At 52.9% G+C, this 19,673-nt stretch overlaps 1 protein-coding gene across 1 annotated transcript in view; it reads left to right on the plus strand.

The window, feature by feature from the left end:
* The window catches only part of ankdd1a (ankyrin repeat and death domain containing 1A), a 165,615-nt gene that overhangs the window by 29,393 nt on the left and 116,549 nt on the right, over window positions 1-19,673 (plus strand). Inside the window, exon 2 of the mRNA XM_056279135.1 lies at window positions 10,565-10,668. Coding sequence (XP_056135110.1) covers window positions 10,565-10,668 — 104 coding nt within the window. The remainder of the gene's footprint in view (window positions 1-10,564; window positions 10,669-19,673) is intronic.

Genomic DNA, 19,673 nt, shown 5'->3' on the forward strand with positions numbered 1-19,673 from the left:
ACAATCGATCCCACACAACTAAAGTCGTAGTCCAGTCAGAGTCCAAGCCCCCTCCCCTTTTTAAAGGTGACAAGTCTGAGACATTTTCCATGCATGAGTGGGAAGATATGATGAGGAGATACATGAGCAGGATGGCCTGCGGCTCAGATGCTGGGAGGTCTGACCTGATAATGAGCAGGTTGGGTGGTAAAGCTAGAGATGTGGTGAAAGTGTCACTCCGTAGTCGTCCTGGAGTCAGTCCAGCTGAGCTTCCTACCACAATATTTGACATCCTCAACCGCAGTTTTAGCGAGCTCACATACTCCAGCATGCCTATGAAGGACTTTTATGGGACTGTGCCTCACGTGTCAGAGAGTGCAATGGATTATTGGATCTGACTGAACAAAGCCATCGATGTTGCTGATGAGAGCCTCCGCAGGCGAGACAAGAGTGTTGAGGATCCAAGTGCTGAGGTAGTCATGATGTTTGTCACTCATTGCCCTGACCCCAGACTGGCAGTGTATTTCCAGTTCAAGCCCGGGGAGCAGCGGACAGCAGCTGAAGTCCCGGAGAGGTTGGATGGTCATGTGAGGAGTCTGAAGAGCACAGCTGCACAGCTGCCCATCCCCAACATGCAAACGTCTCAGTCTGCACACATGAATGGATGGTACAAGCCCCTCACTGTGGCACACAGCACCAGCCTGTCGTGGTAACCTCTCCACCGGTTTCGTCTGCACCTGCCACTGCATATACTCTTGTTCCCAGTCAGTCTCAACAACCCCCTGTGTTGGCTGCTCAGTCTCCTCCTATGCCTACTGTGCCTGTTACTGATGCGAACGTTCAGCAGGTTACCGCCGTGTCTGACAAGGTCCTGTCTCTGTGTACGGCAATGCTAGCTACCTCGGGCCAAGCTCCCACCCAGTCCCAGAACTACTCTCACCAGTCTCAGAGTAACTCCCGCCGGCCCCAGATCCAACCCCACCGGTCAGGAGGCTATTCCAGCATGCCAGAACGCACTCACGCTCAGTCCAGTTCCCCATGCTCAGTGTGTGGTGACAGTAGTCACACGAACTATTCACGCTGCAGGTTTCACAGACTTTGTCTCCACTGTCATCAGCCTGGTCACTTTGTGAATATATGCCCCACGGGCCCCCAGCCCCCAGTTACACCAGCACAGTCTCCCGCTGCAGATTTAAACTAGAGTGCCCGTGTGATGAGAGGGGTAGCAGGGGCAATAGTGATTTAACCCTCAGTAAAGAAGAAGACTTGCATTCACTTTATGTACAGACCTGTAGTGCATCACCTGGAGATGAGATAGTCATACTGACAGGCTCTCAGAGAGTAGAGCAGAGTAGTGAGTTGTTTTATGCTCCTGTTAAGATTGATGACAAAGTTGTGTTGAAAGGTATGCTAGATTCGGGCAGTATGTCATGTACCCTGAGTGAAGCTGCAGAGACTGAGCTTAGAGATTCTGGGGATCTACCCTGTCCCCAACCAGCGCCACCCAATGTTGTCCTTGTTGGTTGTGGTGGTGGTATGACTAGACCAAAGTGCATTTAGGAGTTGGAGATTGTTGTTTATGGTTTTAAATTCACTGTTCCATCATTCGTTGTTCCGAACCAAAAGGATGAGTTTATTGTAGGGAGCAATGTTCTCAGACCTATCATTCAGAAAATGAAGGGGGATGACATGTACTGGAAGCTTATCTCCTCAAACAACTCTGACCCTGATTGTGAGCAGTTTCTCCAGCTGCTGAGCTGTATTTCCCAGTGGTCAGGCTCGGAGGTGCCAGAAGTTGTGGGTACTGTGCGACTGAGAGAGGCTGTCACACTCCTTCCCCAGCGCAAGTATGTGGTGTGGGGGAAGCTGCCCAGTGGGTCTCCTATCTCACCTTGGAGCACCGTGATGGTGGAGCCGACTGCTGCTCGTTCGACGCCCAGAAACATCCTGGTGGGACGAGTTGTGACACCCATGTGGGGGGACCGCTGGGTGCCTGTCAAAGTATTGAACCCGACACCTAAACCCATAACACTGTGCCGGAACGCCAAGATAGCTGATGTTTTCCCCTGCCTGGCTGTGGAAGATTTGCCTATCACTCAGGGGATGTGCAGATCGGATATCGACACCTCTGACTCACCTAGTTCGCCTCCACAGTCCGCTGGAGACCTGGTGCAGCTGCTGAAGGATTGTGTCTTGGGAGACATTGATGTTGATGGCTGTGAGGTAACTGAGAGTTGTAGGAGGAAGCTGGCTGAATTTGTGCTCTCTTACCAGGATGTCTTCTCCAGGGATAAGCTGGATTGTGGAGAAGCGAAGGGGTTCGTCCACCGCATCCATCTCTCTGATGACCACCCCTTCCTCCTCCCTTACCGCCGTGTTCCCCCCGGCTACTATCAATAGCTGAGAGAGGTGCTGTCAGACATGGAGATGAAAGGCATTATCAGTAAATCGATCAGTGAGTATGCCTCCCTCCTCGTGATGGTCTGGAAAAGGAACGGAGACCTGAGGATCTGCACTGACTTTCGATGTCTCAATGCCAAGACTGTCAAAGACGCTCACCCGTTGCCCCATCAGGCGGACTGCCTCGCTGCACTGGGAGGAAACGCCCTGTTCAGCACCATGGACCTGACTTCAGGGTTCTACAACATCCCACTCCATGAGTCTGACCGGAGGTTCACAGCCTTCACAACACCCCTTGGCCTGTATGACTATAATCGGCTCCCCCAAGGTCTGTGCAACAGTCTGGGATCTTTCATGCGCATGATGCTTAGCATTTTCGGTGACCTCAACTTCTCCAGCCTCCTCTGTTACCTGGATGACCTGCTGGTGTTTGCTCCGTCGGAGGAAGAAGCACTGAGGCGGCTGGAGGTTATCTTTACCAGACTCAGAGCCAGTAATCTGAAGCTCTCACAGAAGAAGTGTAACTTCTTGAGGAAGTCTGTGAGATTCCTAGGTCATGTGGTTGATGTCAGTGGAGTCTCTGTTGACCAGGAAAAGGTCACTGTCATCTCCGGGTTCCAAAAAGATGATCTGATGGATGCTGATGGCTGCACCCCCTCCCAGAAGAAGATTAGGTCTTTTCTTGGCATGGCGCTGTACTATCAGCATTTTATCGCTGGTTGTTCGTAGATGGCAAAGCCTCTCTTTGCTTTGACTGGAGGACAGAAGCGCAAGCTGAAGGGCTCTAGAGGCTGCAGGAGAGCGGGGACGTTCCGCACACTGACTCCCCAGGACTGGGATCCGGCTTGTGAGAGGGCTTTTGAGGGCCTGATGTCCTGAAGTCTGCACTGCTTCACTCTGTCATTCTGGCCCATCCAGATTTCAACAGGCCATTCATCCTCTCTATTGATGCCTCTCTGGATGGTTTGGGTGCAGTGTTGTCCCAGGTCCCTGCCGGTGAAGACAAAGCCCGACCCATTGCATTTGCCAGTAAAGCCCTCAGTCACAGCCAAGCGAAGTATCCTGCTCACAGACTCGAGTTCCTCGCTTTGCAATGGGCCGTGTGTGACAAGTTCAGCCACTGGCTCAAGGGCCACAAGTTCACCGTCTGGACTGACAACAACCCACTCACATACATCATGACGAAGCCGAGGTTGGATGCGTGTGAGCAGCGCTGGGTCTCTCAACTGTCCCCGTACCCGTTTGAGATCAAACATGTCCCGGGCAGACTGAATGTGGTAGCTGATGGTCTCAGCAGGACTCCCTTTGTCAAACCTCTGGGCCAGCGTCTCCTGTCAGAGCCCTACTCAGAGATGCTGGAACAAGTGTGCAGCATCGACGACAGTTGTGTGCAAGATGCATTCAATGTGACCTGTCTGGCTCAGTCTGCCGAGAACCACTCTCTGCATGCTACTGGTGGCGTGTCATTGTCCGATGAGGATGTGTCATCTCTCCTCTCCTCCTGTGGTGATTGGGAGTCCGGCCCGGCGCAGAGGGCTGCTTCATTGGCTGGTCACCTTGGCGGGCTAGCTCCTCCTGGCCAAGATGTTTTCTCCTCACTCTCATCCGCAGACCTGCAGAGCCACCGGAGACAGGATCCTACCATCGGGAGTGTCCTACACGTCATTGAGAGGAAGCTGAGACCTTCGAGGCGTGAGCGGGATAAGGAGAGCATGATGGTCTTACGTATTCTGAAGCAATGGGAGAAACTTACTATGTTGGATGGAACCCTGTACAGAGTCTCAAAGGACCAAGTGACCAAACACAGGAGGTTCCAGTTCGTTCTTCTAGACTCCCTGAAATTGCAGGCCTTGGGTGGCGTTCTCGACCTGGCTGGTCACCAGGGTCAGTTTCGTACATTGTCGCTGGTCCGTCAGCGCTTTTTCTGGTACGATATGGAGAGGGATGTACGAAGCTATGTCAGGAACTGTCCCAGATGCATGCTCAGCAAGACTCCAGAGCCGGCAGCAAGGGCCCCGCTGGAGAGCATAACAACTTCGGCTCCACTGGAACGTGTGTGTATCGACTTTTGGTCTGCTGAAGACAAAAACAACAAGCCTGTGGATGTTCTCGTCATAACCGACCATTTTACCAAGTTAGCACATGCCTTCCCCTGTCGAGACCATACTGCGAAGCGGGTGGCCAAGAAGCTGTGAGAAAACGTTTTTTGTGTCTATGGTTTCCTGCAGCACCTTCATTCTGACCAGGGGGCTAATTTTGAAAGCGAGCTGATTGCTGAGCTTCTGGAGTTGTCATGCGTTGGGAAGTCCCGAACCTCCCCATACCATCCCGTGGGGAATGGGGGCACTGAACGTTTCAATCATACTCTGGGTAGCATGTTGCGTTCCCTCCCGCCAAAGTCAAAGCACAAGTGGCCTCAGATGGTCCAAACCATGACCTTTGCCTACAACTGCACTCAGCACGAGACGACTGGCTTTGCCCCGTTCTATTTGATGTTTGGGAGGGTTCTGCGCCTGCCAGTCGATCTGTTGTTCAAGAAGATCCTGCACGACGAGTCAGTCTGCGACTACAATGAATATGTGAAGTCTCTGGCTGCCGATCTCCAGTCTGCCATGTTGCTGGCCCAGAAGAACTTGTCTCTAGAGCAAAAACATCAGTCGGACCAGTACAACAAAAGAGTCAAGGGCTTACCTCTTTTTGTCTGTGACCGGGTCCTAGTGGCGAACAGAGGTGGAAGAGGCAAGCAGACACTAGCTGACAAGTGGGAGCCGGATGTTCGCACTGTTGTTGCTTCCAAGCCACAGTTCCACATCTACAGGATCAGGGACCGCAATGGTCGTTTGAGGGTTGTCCACAGGAACCTCCTCTTATCAGTCAACTTACTCCCTCTCGACAACACACTGGTTATGAAGGGTGATCTTGTCCAGGGTGTTAACACAGTGTCCCATGACCCCTCTACACTGCACATGCCTGATCCTGAAGTGGCAGTGTCAGAGCCTGACAGTGAGGCCGAGCATTCAGGAGTGGATTCATCTTCATGGCAGAACCCGGGTGTACATGATCGCACTGCTTCCTGGGTCTATAATCAGTCCAGCCATGCAGAGATGGAGTGTGTCAGTGACTTAGCTGTTGAGTGCGCCCCCTCCCCTGCAGTAGATGTCCTCCCCACCGATGATGCTGCTCATCTCACACCGTCCCCCGTCCCCTTGCCCCATGCCCCTCCCCTCACTGACATCCTACCTCAGAGCCCTGAGAATAGTGTTCGCTCTAAGTATGACAGAGTAGTGAGGCCAGTTCATAGGTTGATTGAAACCATGGTTCAGTTCAGTCCACGCTTTACTGTTGCTCCACAGTCTGCCTCCTTTTTGTTCTAGGCCTAATGTGTTTATATGGATAGTGTAAAGTAGGCCTACATTGCTGTTTGGTTCGTGTAATGTCCACTTTGGAATTTGCCATTTCTTTTTTTAGTTGGTTGATTTCGTTTTGTGAGTCGTCGCCCCTTTGTGCCCATTTTGGTGAGGTGTAAAAGGCAGCTTGTTTTGTCCGTGGAGTGGTTTTAGATATGGTTTGGTGCTTCGCCAGTCTGTGGCCCTCCTAACCTTAGTAGGTGGCAGGTACTGCTGACTTTATTGTGGGTGTTGTGTTGTTGGGTGATTGCAATTTGTGATATGTTCCAATTTTTGTGTAATTCTAGGGGGGTGAATGTAGCATGGTTAAAAATGTCATAACCAAGATATGTTGTATAATTACACAAAGTATCACCACATGATTATTATTTTTATTATTATTTTCATTGCTAACATTATTATTTTATTTTATTATATCATCAGGAAATGCTTATAGTAGCCCCTCCCTGTTGTGACCTCATTTCCTGTCAGTAGCCCCAAAACGTATGTCCCCCTGACCTCTGGCTCTTTCCCGCTCTGGGCATGTAGAAAGAGGTGGGTGTTCATTTTTGTCTGCCCCTGTAATTTATTTTATCCATTCCTAATGTGTCTTATGTCTTGGGTCCCAATTCTTGCGTAGGCTATAGTAGGAGCTGATCTCAAGTTTCCTGAAACCTGTCCTGTTTTGTTTATATGCGACAGGTATGTTTTATTTATTTTTGTATAAATTTGTGTTGCTAACTGCGCGCTCTTTCCCGCTCTGGACATGTAGAAAGAGGCTACAGCAGGAGCTGATCTGACGTTTCCTGAAACCTGTCCTGTTTTGTTTATATGCGACAGAATAATGATCCCATGCATGAGAGAAGTTGTCCTGTCTTTCCTACACAACGCAACTGAAAAAGTACACCGGTCACACTGGGAAACGTGACCTTCCAGTTGACACGTCTCTTCTGTTTGTTACTGTATTAATAAAAGATAATGGAAGTCAATTCGTCTATGTATTTTAATTATGGATCATTACAAATATTCAATTCAATTTATTGTCATTAAAAACAATGTGCAGGCACATGTTAAAAATGAAATGAGGGCTGTGGCCTGAAATATGCTATGTTTTAAAAGTGGTGCTGTGAATTCGGGGGGGGGGGGCGGGCTGCCCGGCAACCGTCACCACAGCTGGGACGCGAACACGTGTCTCTTACTCCGTAAGCGACAACGTTAACCAGTCGACTAAAGGCTCTGGCCCGTTAGCCAAGGGCTAACGTATCTACTGATTCGTGTATGTTACACTACCCCTCTCTTTCGGGAAGCGCGTCCCCGCGCTTCATCATATCAATTCCCTCACGCCTCTGGGCGCACGCGCTTCCGATGACCTCACGGTCTCACCATCCCACTTCTGACACCAATGTAGCGAATTCGGGGGGGCAGCCCGGGAACCGTCACCACAGCCGGGACGCGAACCCGTATCTCCCACTCTGTAAGCGACAACATTAACCAGTCGACTAAAAGGTCCGACCCGTTAGCCAAGGGCTAACGTGTCTACTTATTCGCGTTCGTGTCTACTTATTCAAGCAGGTACGGAACCTGCTAATAGAGAACAGACACCTCTTCGCATCGAGTGATCTGGAGTGTAGCAGCACCAATCTTGTAAAGCACCACACTGACACTGGTACTGCGGACCTAGTCTACCAGAGAGCTCACGGTCTCCCTCTGATGAAGTTTCAAGGGGCAGAGGCAAAGATCCAGGAGATGGCAGCTGCGGGCATCATTGAACCCTCAGATAGCCGGTGGGCGTTCCCTGCTGTGCTGGTTACCAAGAAGGATGGGTCGCTCTGATTCTGTGTGGACTATCGGCGACTCAACAACCTGACTCGGAAAGACTCATACCCACTCCCTCGCATCGGCGAGGCCCTGGACTGTGTTGCAGGTTCCCAGTGGTTCAGCTCCCTGGATCTTAGAAGTGGGTACTGGCAGGTGGAACTGGCCCCAGAATCCCGTGCAAAGGCTGCCTTCACCATTGGCCGAGGACTCTGGCAGTTCACAGTCATGCCATTTGGCTTATGTAATAGCCCGGCCACATTTGAACGCCTCATGGAGCATGTCCTTGGCCCCATCCCTTGCTCTGCCTGCTTGGTGTACCTGGATGAACTCCTGGTGCATGCAGCTACGTTTACAGAGGCTCTCTCCAACCTCTGACTGGTGCTCGAACGCATCAAGGCAGCCAACCTGCGACTGAATCCAAGAAAATGCAATCTATTGCAGTGGGAGACAAGGTTCTTTGGACATGTGGTGGGGCCCGGAGGTGTGTCCACAGACCCTGACAAGGTAGCAAGCAGTCACACAGTGAGAAAAAATAAATCATGTATAGAAATAAAAAATGTTGATGCATCATTAATCATTTTATGATCGCATCGTAGCCCTCTGAATCGGAATCGAATCATGAGGTGCCTAGAGATTCCCACCCCTAGTGCCCATGATGACCCCTTTCCACCATCAAAAGCCCCTACAATGGGCACGTGAGAATTGGAACTAGTCCTTGGAGCAGTGAAAGAAGGTCGCCTGGTCCAATCAGTCCCATTTTCTTTTAGATGATGTGGCTGGCCTTGTGCCTGTGCTCCGTTTACCTGAGGAAGTGAGGGCACCAGGATGTACTGTGGGAAGATGTCAAGCCGGTGGAGGGAGTTTGATGCTCTGGGCAATGTTCTACTGGGGAGTTTGATGCTCTGGGCAATGTCCTGCTGGGAAGCTCTGGGTCTGGCCATTCATTTGGAGGTCAGTTTGACACATGCAACCTACCTAAACATCGTTGCAGAACAGGTAGAGTCCATGCCTCAATGGGTCAGTGCTGTTTTGGTGGCACAATGAAGACCAACAGCATATTAGGCAAGTGAGCATAATGTTTTGGCTCATTGGTGTATGTAGAATTACTTATTTAGAATTATTTGTGACTGTCACAAAAGCTGCAAAAAAAGTTTGATGGATTACCACGTTACCACAACAGTGAATAAAAACCATGTTTTCAACCCGCAAAGTCTTGTTAAAATGTTAGTGGACTGAACGCAAAGTAGTTTGTCACCACTTCAATCTTTCAATGAGGAAACTTTCCTTCTTGTAGAACGGACCGATTCCGCTCTATAAAAAGTTTTAAGTTCATGACATTTCCTTGAGTATAAAGCTGGCCCTGCTTCTTATTAGATCCTTTGTTTTATTTATTTTAAGGTTTTCGCATTTTCCTTCTTACTCTGTACCTAACTTTTTTATTAAAACTTTACACCGCTTCCGGAGTGGGAAGTTGGCAGCACGGACTGGTGTTTGCAGTGGCCTCGCCCTGTACTGACTATGCAGTGGCTTTGTCCATGTCTATGTCTAAGTTTGTGTCATCGTGTGAAGTGTTTATTGTGATCGTCAATTTCACTTGGTTGGGAGAGCTTGTCCTGTGGGCCCGAAGCAGAAACACTGAGAGCGATCTGACAGGATGTGGAAGCAAGCTAAGCTACCTGCTAGCCCACTGCCTTGCCTGAGAGGAAACACTGAGGTAGTCTGGTGGCGGCCTCGCCTAGCGTTGACTGTAGTGTTTTTGTCTGCATTTGCGTTTGTGTCATCCTGTGGAGTGCAGGGGAGGTGTGTCGAGGGTGTCAGGCAGGAGAGCTGTCGTTTGATTGACTGGGGGAGCATGGTCTGCTGCATCCGATGGGCCCAGGGACCATGGCCCTGCCCGGAGCTGCGCCTGAGGGGGAAATGCAGAGGACGGTCTGACGGGATGCAGAGCCGGGGCAGGCTAAGCTAACTGCTAGCCCATGTAGACCAGCAGTTCCGATAGTCATCCTGGCTGGCGTTCGTTCTCTGGACAGTGTGATTTTTGGACTGTGTTGCATTAGGTGGACTGTGGTGTTGGCTGTTTGTGGTTGTTTTTTGCTTCTCTATGTTTTTGGTGGTGTTGTTTTTGTCCTTTGTGTTGCACTGATGTGGGCTGGGGGAAACAGAATTTCATTTCTTTTGTGTATGTAGGACATATGAAATGACAAATAAATTGTTCCTGCTTGTTCCTGATTCCTATACATTTCTAATTCATCTACTGATCTCATCTGTGGGCCAGTGGGGCAGCTGACCATTATAACTTGAACCTGGCTGCTCAGTCTACTACTACAACTTTCGGCTACTCCCATTAGGGGTCGCCACAGCGGATCATCCGTTTCCATTTCTTTCTGTCCTCTGCATCTTCCTCTGTCACACTAGCCACCTGCATGTCCTCCCTCACCACATCCATAAACCTTCTCTTTGGCCTTCCTCTTCTCTTCTTCCCTGGCAGCTCCATATTCAGCATCCTTCTCCCAATATACCCAGCATCTCTCCTCCACACATGCGCAAACCATCTAAATCTTGTCTCTCTTGCTTTGTCTCCAAACCGTCCAACCTGAGCGGTCCCTCTAATATACTCCTTCCTATATAATCCTATATAATCCTATATACCCGTGTCCTTCTTTCTCACTCCCAATGAAAATCTTAGCATCTTCAACTCTGCCATCTCCAGATCCGCCGCCTGTCTTTTTGTCAGTGCCACTGTCGCCAAACCATACAACATAGCTCGTCTCACTACCATCTTGTAAACCTTATCGTTGAACGTGGCTGCTTATTAATTAAGCTAAAATGTAACTACAATTTAAGTGTAATTGAAAAGCTAACTATAACTTAGAAATCAACTATTTGCAATGCAAATTAGCAAGGTATTAATAGTAGGTACCTTCCTGAAACTGTCATTCACTGGAGGAGACAGAATGTCTAACACTGTCCATCATCCACAGTGTTCCACTCCGAAAAGGAGTTCCATGATGCGTCAAAAGTGAACAATACAGAGAAAATGCAGGAGCTGATCAGAAAAGGGGTGGATGTCAAAGCCAAAAATAAGGTGAGTGTCATGGCTCCAGCCTTGACTCCAGTTTTACATTGTATTTGCCTGTGTTCCCTGCCTCCCTTGTGTCTCCTCCTCCCCCTCTGTCTCTCTGTGTCAGTCAGTGTGTGGGTGTGACATGGGTGTGGCTATGCCTCTCTTCAACTGGCTCATCAATCCAGCAGTATTAGAATACCGGCCCTTCACCAAATCATCACCACATTGTTCCGCCAACTTACATAGTACTCACTCTCTCGGCCACTCCAGTATCTTTTGCAATTGAGTATATCCCAGCGTTTTCTCTCACCTTACTACCTGTGATCTCCGGTATCAAGGGTTCGCTGTGCCCTCTTCCCCAGTGTGACTCTTTGTCTGCCCATGCCAAGTTAGCCTGCCCTCTGTCTCAACCTGCCAGCTAGTTCCCTCAATCATCTGCCTGCCTGCCCTCTGCCTCAACCTGCCAGCTACTTCCCTCACTGATCTGCCTGCCTGCCCTCTGCCTCAACGTGCCATCTCGTTCCCTCAATCATCTGCCTGCCTGCCCTCTGCCTCAACCTGCCAACTAGTTCCCTCACTCATCTGCCTGCCTGCCCTCTGCCTCAACCTGCCAACTACTTCTCTCACTCATCTGCCTGCCTGCCCTCTGCCTCAACCTGCCAACTAGTTCCCTCACTCATCTGCCTGCCTGCCCTCTGCCTCAACCTGCCAGCTGCTTCCCTCACTCATCTGCCTGCCTAACCTCTTCGTCAACCTGCCAACTAGTTCCCTCACTCATCTGCCTGCCTGCCCTCTGCCTCAACCTGCCAACTAGTTCCCTCACTCACCTGCATGCCTGCCCTCTGCCTCAACCTGCCAACTAGGACCTTCACATATCGGCATGCCTGCCCTCTTCCTCAACCTTCCAGCTAGTTCCCTCACTCATCTGCCTGCCTGCCCTCTGACTCAAACTGCCAGCTAGTTCCCTCACTCATCTGCCTACCTGCCCTCTGCCTCAACCTGCCAGCTACTTCCCTCACTCATGTGCCCACCTGCCTTGTGCCTCAACCTGCCAACTAGTTCCTTCGCTCACCTTCCTGACTTCCCTCTGCCTCAACCTGCCAACTAGTTCCTTCGCTCACCTTCCTGCCTGCCCTCTGCCTCAACCTGCCAACTAGTTTCTTCACTCATCTGCCTGCCTGCCCTCTGCCTCAACCTGCCAACTACTTCCCTCACTCATCTGCCTGCCTGCCCTCTGCCTCAAACTACCAACTAGTTCCCTCACTCATCTGCCTGCCTGCCCTCTGCCTCAACCTGCCAACTACTTCCCTCACTCATCTGCCTGCCTGCCCTCTGCCTCAACCTGCCAACTACTTCCCTCACTCATCTGCCTGCCTGCCCTCTGACTCAAACTGCCAGCTAGTTCCCTCACTCGTCTGCCTACCTGCCCTCTGCCTCAACCTGCCAGCTACTTCCCTCACTCATCTGCCTGCCTGCCCTCTGCCTCAATCTGCCAACTAGTTCCTTCGCTCACCTTCCTGACTTCCCTCTGCCTCAACTTGCCAACTAGTTCCTTCGCTCACCTTCCTGCCTGCCCTCTGCCTCAACCTGCCAACTAATTCCCTCGCTCATCTGCCTGCCTGCCCTCTGCCTCAACCTACCTGCTAGTTCCCTCACTCTTCTGCCTGCCTGCCCTCTGCCTCAAATTGCCAACTAGTTCCCTCACTCATCTGCCTGCCTGCCCTCTGCCTCAACCTGCCAACTAGTTCCCTCACTCGTCTGCCTGCCTGCCCTCTGCCTCAACTTGCCAGCTACATCACTCACTTATCGGAATGCCTGCCCTCTTCCTCAACCTGCCAGCTAGTTCCCGCACTCATCTGCCTGCCTGCCCTCTGCCTCAACCTGCCAACTAATTCCCTCACTCATCTGCCTGCTTGCCCTCTGCCTCAACCTGCCAACTACTTCCCCCACTCATCTGTCTGCCTGCCCTCTGATTCAAACTGCCAGCTAGTTCCTTCACTCGTCTGCCTACCTGCCCTCTGCCTCAACCTGCCAGCTACTTCCCTCACTCATCTGCCTGCCTGCCCTCTAACCTCACCATGCCAACTAGTTCCTTCGCTCACCTTCCTGACTTCCCTCTGCCTCAACCTGCCAACTAGTTCCTTCGCTCACCTTCCTGCCTGCCCTCTGCCTCAACCTGCCAACTAATTCCCTCACTCATCTACCTGCCTGCCCTCTGCCTCAACCTGCCAACTAGTTCCCTCACTCATCTGCCTGCCTGCCCTCTGCCTCAAATTGCCAACTAGTTCCCTCACTCATCTGCCTGCCTGCCCTCTGCCTCAACCTGCCAACTAGTTTCTTCACTCATCTGCCTGCCTGCCCTCTGCCTCAACCTGCCAACTAGTTCCCTCACTCATCTGCCTGCCTGCCCTCTTTCTCAACCTGCCAACTAGTTCCTTCACTCATCTGCCTGCCTGCCCTCTGCCTCAACCTGCCAACTAATTCCCTCACTCATCTGCCTGGCTGCCCTCTGCCTTAACCTGCCTGCTAGTTCTCTCACTCAATAATCTGCCTGCCCTCTGCCTCAACCTGCCAACTAGTTCCCTCACTCATCTGCCTGCCTGCCCTCTGCCTCAACCTGCCAACTAGTTCCTTCACTCATCTGCCTGCCTGCCCTCTGCCTCAACCTGCCAACTACTTCCCTCACTCATCTGCCTGCCTGCCCTCTGCCTCAAACTACCAACTAGTTCCTTCTCTCATCTGCCTGCCTGCTCTCTTCCTCAACCTGCCAGGTACTTCCCTCACTCATCTGCCTGCCTGCCCTCTGCCTCAACCTGCCAACTAGTTCCCTCACTCATCTGCCTGCCTGCCCTCTGACTCGACCTGCCAGCTATTTCACTCACTTATCGGCATGCCTCCCCTCTTCCTCAACCTGCCAACTAGTTCCTTCAATCATCTGCCTGCCTGCCCTCTGCCTCAAACTGCCAACTAGTTCCCTCACTGATCTGCCTGCCTGCCCTCTGCCTCAACCTGCCAACTGCTTCCCTCACTCATCTGCCTGCCTGCCCTCTGCGTCAACCTGCCAACTACTTCCCTCACTCATATGCCTGCCTGCCCTCTGACTCAAACTGCCAGCTAGTTCCCTCAATCATCTGCCTACCTGCGCTCTGCCTCAACCTGCCAGCTACTTCCCTCACTCATCTGCCTGCCTGCCCTCTGCCTCAACCTGCCAAGTAGTTGCTTCGCTCACCTTCCTGACTTTCCTCTGCCTCAACCTGCCAACTACTCCCCTCACTCATCTGCCTGCCTGCCCTCTGCCTCAACCTGCCAACTAGTTCCCTCACTCATCTGCCTACCTGCCCTCTGACTCAAACTGCCAGCTACTTCCCTCACTCTTCTGCCTACCTGCCCTCTGCCTCAACCTGCCAGCTACTTCCCTCACTCATCTGCCTGCCTGCCCTCTGCCTCAACCTGCTACCTATTTCCTTCGCCCACCTTCCTGACTTCCCTCTGGCTCAACCTGCCAACTAGTTCCTTCGCTCACCTTCCTGCCTGCCCTCTGCCTCAACCTGCCAACTAATTCCCTCACTCATCTGCCTACCTGCCCTCTGCCTCAACCTGCCTGCTAGTTCCCTCACTCACCTTCCTGTCTGCCCTCTGCCTCAACCTGCCAACTAGTTCCCTCACTCATCTGCCTGTCTGCCCTCTACCTCAACCTGCCAGCTAGTTCCTTCACTCATCTGCCTGCCTGCCCTCTGCCTCAACCTGCCAACTAGTTCCTTCACTCACCTTCCTGCCTGCCCTCTTCCTCAACCTGCCAGCTAGTTCCCTCACTCATCTGCCTGCCTGCCCTCTGCCTCAACCTGCCAACTACTTCCCTTATTTATCTGCCTGCCTGCCCTCTGCCTCAACCTGCCAACTACTTCCCTCATTTATCTGCCTGCCTGCCCTCTGCCTCAACCTGCCAACTACTTCCCTCACACATCTGCCTGCCTGCCCTCTGTCTCAACCTGCCTGCTAGTTCCCTCACTCACCTTCCTGCCTGCCCTCTGCCTCAACCTGCCAACTAGTTCCGTCACTCATCTGCCTACATGCCCTCTGACTCAAACTGCCAGCTACTTCCCTCACTCTTCTGCCTACCTGCCCTCTGCCTCAACCTGCCAGCTACTTCCCTCACTCATCTGCCTGCCTGCACTCTGCCTCAACCTGCCAACTAGTTCCTTCGCCCACCTTCCTGACTTCCCTCTGGCTCAACCTGCCAACTAGTTCCTTCGCTCACCTTCCCGCCTGCCCTCTGCCTCAACCTGCAAACTAATTCCCTCACTCATCTGCCTACCTGCCCTCTGCCTCAACCTGCCTGCTAGTTCCCTCACTCACCTTCCTGTCTGCCCTCTGCCTCAACCTGCCAACTAGTTCCCTCACTCATCTGCCTGCCGGCCCTCTGACTCAAACTGCCAGCTAGTTCCCTCACTCATCTGCCTGTCTGCCCTCTACCTCAACCTGCCAGCTAGTTCCTTCACTCATCTGCCTGCCTGCCCTCTGCCTCAACCTGCCAACTAGTTCCTTCACTCACCTTCCTGCCTGCCCTCTTCCTCAACCTGCCAGCTAGTTCCCTCACTCATCTGCCTGCCTGCCCTCTGCCTCAACCTGCCAACTACTTCCCTCATTTATCTGCCTGCCTGCCCTCTGCCTCAACCTGCCAACTACTTCCCTCACACATCTGCCTGCCTGCCCTCTGAATCAAACTGCCAGCTACTTCCCTCATTTATCTACCTGCCTGCCCTCTGCCTCAACCTGCCAAGTAGTTGCTTCGCTCACCTTCCTGACTTCCCTCTGCCTCAACCTGCCAACTAGTTCCCTCACTCATCTTCCTGCCTGCCCTCTGCCTCAACCTGCCAACTAGTTCCGTCACTCATCTGCCTACATGCCCTCTGACTCAAACTGCCAGCTACTTCCCTCACTCTTCTGCCTACCTGCCCTCTGCCTCAACCTGCCAGCTACTTCCCTCACTCATCTGCCTGCCTGCCCTCTGCCTCAACCTGCCAACTAGTTCCTTCGCCCACCTTCCTGACTTCCCTCTGGCTCAACCTGCCAACTAGTTCCTTCGCTCACCTTCCTGCCTGCCCTCTGCCTCAACCTGCTAACTAATTCCCTCACTCATCTGCCTACCTGCCCTCTGTCTCAACCTGCCAACTAGTTCCTTTCGCTCACCTTCCTGCCTGCCCTCTGCCTCAATCTGCCAGCTAGTTCCCTCACTCATCTGCCTGCCTGCCCTCTGCCTCAACCTGCCAACTACTTCCCTCATTTATCCTCCTGCCTGCCCTCTGCCTCAACCTGCCAACTACTTCCCTCACACATCTGCCTGCCTGCCCTCTGAATCAAACTGCCAGCTACTTCCCTCACTCATCTACCTGCCTGCCCTCTGCCTCAACCTGCCAAGTAGTTGCTTCGCTCACCTTCCTGACTTCCCTCTGCCTCAACCTGCCAACTAGTTCCCTCACTCATCTTCCTGCCTGCCCTCTGCCTCAACCTGCCAACTAGTTCCGTCACTCATCTGCCTACATGACCTCTGACTCAAACTGCCAGCTACTTCCCTCACTCTTCTGCCTACCTGCCCTCTGCCTCAACCTGCCAGCTACTTCCCTCACTCATCTGCCTGCCTGCCCTCTGCCTCAACCTGCCAACTAGTTCCTTTCGCTCACCTTCCTGCCTGCCCTCTGCCTCAATCTGCCAGCTAGTTCCCTCACTCATCTGCCTGCCTGCCCTCTGCCTCAACCTGCCAACTACTTCCCTCATTTATCTGCCTGCCTGCCCTCTGCCTCAACCTGCCAACTACTTCCCTCACACATCTGCCTGCCTGCCCTCTGAATCAAACTGCCAGCTACTTCCCTCACTCATCTACCTGCCTGCGCTCTGCCTCAACCTGCCAAGTAGTTGCTTCGCTCACCTTCCTGACTTCCCTCTGTCTCAACCTGCCAACTAGTTCCCTCACACATCTGCCTACCTGCCCTCTGCCTCAACCTGCCAGCTACTTCCCTCACTCATCTGCCTGCCTGCCCTCTGCCTCAACCTGCCAACTAGTTCCTTCGCCCACCTTCCTGACTTCCCTCTGCCTCAACCTGCCAACTAGTTCCTTCGCTCACCTTCCTGCCTGCCCTCTGCCTCAACCTGCCAACTAATTCCCTCACTCATCTGCCTACCTGCCCTCTGCCTCAACCTGCCTGCTTGTTCCCTCACTCACCTTCCTGTCTGCCCTCTGCCTCAACCTGCCAACTAGTTCCCTCACTCATCTGCCTGCCTGCCCTCTGCCTCAACCTGCAAACTAGTTCCTTCACTCACCTTCCTGCCTGCCCTCTTCCTCAACCTGCCAGCTAGTTCCCTCACTCATCTTCCTGCCTGCCCTCTGCCTCAACCTGCCAACTACTTCCCTCATTTATCTGCCTGCCTGCCCTCTGCCTCAACCTGCCAACTACTTCCCTCACACATCTGCCCGCCTGCCCTCTGACTCAAACTGCCAGCTACTTCCCTCACTCATCTGCCTGCCTGCCCTCTGTCTCAACCTGCCAACTAGTTCCTTTCGCTCACCTTCCTGCCTGCCCTCTGCCTCAACCTGCCAACTAATTCCCTCACTCATCTGCCTGCCCGCCCTCTGCCTCAACCTGCCTGCTAGTTCCCTCACTCATCTGCCTTCCTGCCCTCTGCCTCAAACTGCGCACTAGTTCCTTCGCTCACCTTCCTGCCTGCCCTCTGCCTCAACCTGCCAACTAATTTCCTCACTCATCTGCCTACCTGCCCTCTGCCTCAACCTGCCTGCTAGTTCCCTCACTCACCTTCCTGTGTGCCCTCTGCCTCAACCTGCCAACTAGTTCCCTCACTCATCTGCCTGCCTGCCGTCTGCCTCAACCTGCCAACTAGGTCCTTCACTCACCTTCCTGCCTGCTCTCTGCCTCAACCTGCCAACTAGTTCCCTCACTCATCTGCCTGCCTGCCCTCTGCCTCAACCTGCCAGCTACTTCACTCACTTATCGGCATGCCTGCCCTCTTCCTCAACCTGCCAACTAGTTCCCTCACTCATCTGCCTGCCTGCCCTCTGCCTCAACCTGTCACCTGCTTCCCTCACTCATCTGCCTGCCTGCCCTCTGCCTCAACCTGCCAACTACTTCCCTCACTCATCTGCCTGCCTGCCCTCTGATTCAAACTGCCAGCTAGTTACTTCACTCGTCTGCCTACCTGCCCTCTGCCTCAACCTGCCAGCTACTTCCCTCACTCATCTGCCTGCCTGCCCTCTAACCTTACCCTGCCAACTAGTTCCTTCGATCACCTTCCTGACTTCCCTCTGCCTCAACCTGCCAACTAGTTTTTTCGCTCACCTTCCTGCCTGCCCTCTGCCTCAACCGGCCAACTAATTCCCTCACTCATCTACCTGCCTGCCCTCTGCCTCAACCTGCCTGCTAGTTCCCTCACTCATCTGCCTGCCTGCCCTCTGCCTCAACCTGCCAACTACTTCCCTCACTCATCTGCCTGCCTGCCCTCTGACTCAAACTGCCAGCTAGTTCCCTCACTCATCTGCCTACCTGCCTTCTGCCTCAACCTGCCAGCTACTTCCCTCACTCATCTGCCTGCCTGCCCTCTGCCTCAACCTGCCAAGTAGTTGCTTCGCTCACCTTCCTGACTTCCCTCTGCCTAAACCTGCCAGCTAGTTCCCTCACTCATCTGCCTGCCTGCCCTCTGCCTCAACCTGCCAGCTACTTCCCTCACTCATCTGCCTGCCTGCCCTCTGCCTCAATCTGCCAACTATTTCCTTCGCCCAACTTCCTGACTTCCCTCTGGTTCAACCTGCCAACTAGTTCCTTCGCTCACCTTCCTGCCTGCCCTCTGCCTCAACCTGCCAACTAGTTCCCTCACTCATCTGCCTGCCTGCCCTCTGACTCAAACTGCCAGCTAGTTCCCTCACTCATCTGCCTACCTGACCTCTGCCTCAACCTGCCAGCTACTTCCCTCACTCACCTTCCTGACTTCCCTCTGCCTCAAACTGCCAACTAGTTCCCTCACTCATCTTCCTGCCTGCCCTCTGCCTCAACCTGCCAACTAGTTCCCTCACTCATCTGCCTACCTGCCCTCTGCCTCAACCTGCCAGCTACTTCCCTCACTCATCTGCCTGCCTGCCCTCTGCCTCAACCTGCCAACTAATTCCCTCACTCATCTGCTTGCCTGCCCTCTGCCTCAACCTGCCTGCTAGTTCCCTCACTCATCTGCCTGCCTGCCCTCTGCCTCAACCTGCCATCTGTTTCCCTCACTCATCTGCCTCGCTGCCCTCTGCCTCAACCTGCCAACTACTTCCCTCACTCATCTGCCTACCTGCCCTCTGCCTCAACCTGCCAGCTACTTCACTCACTTATCGGCATGCCTGCCCTCTGCCTCAACCTGCCAACTACTTCCCTCACTCATCTGCCTGCCTGCCCTCTGACTCAAACTGCCAGCTACTTCCCTCTCTTTCTGTAGCTCCCTCTCTCTTTCTGTACCTCCCTCTCTCTTTCTGTAGCCCCCTGTCTTTCTGTAGCCCTCTCTTTCTGTAGCTCCCTCTCTTTCTGTAGCCCCCTCTCTTTCTGTAGCCCCCTCTCTTTCTGTAGCCCTCTCTTTCTGTAGCCCCCTCTCTCTTTCTGTAGCCCCCTCTCTCTTTCTGTAGCTCCCTATCTTTCTGTAGCCCCCTCTCTCTTTCTGTAGCCCCCTCTCTTTCTGTAGCCCCCTCTCTCTTTCTGTCGCTCCCTCTCTTTCTGTAGCCCCCTCTCTCTTTCTGTAGCTCCCTCTCTCTTTCTGTAGCTCCCTCTCTTTCTGTAGCCCCCTCTCTCTCTCTGTACCCCCCTCTCTCTTTCTGTAGCTCCCTCTCTCTTTCTGTACCCCCCTCTCTCTTTCTGTAGCTCCCTCTCTCTTTCTGTAGCTCCCTCTCTCTTTCTGTAGCTCCCTCTCTCTTTCTGTAGCTCCCTCTCTCTTTCTGTACCCCCCTCTCTCTTTCTGTAGCTCCCTCTCTCTTTCTGTACCTCCCTCTC

Source organism: Lampris incognitus, chromosome 4, assembly GCF_029633865.1.
Source record: "Lampris incognitus isolate fLamInc1 chromosome 4, fLamInc1.hap2, whole genome shotgun sequence".
Classification (NCBI taxonomy): domain Eukaryota; kingdom Metazoa; phylum Chordata; class Actinopteri; order Lampriformes; family Lampridae; genus Lampris; species Lampris incognitus.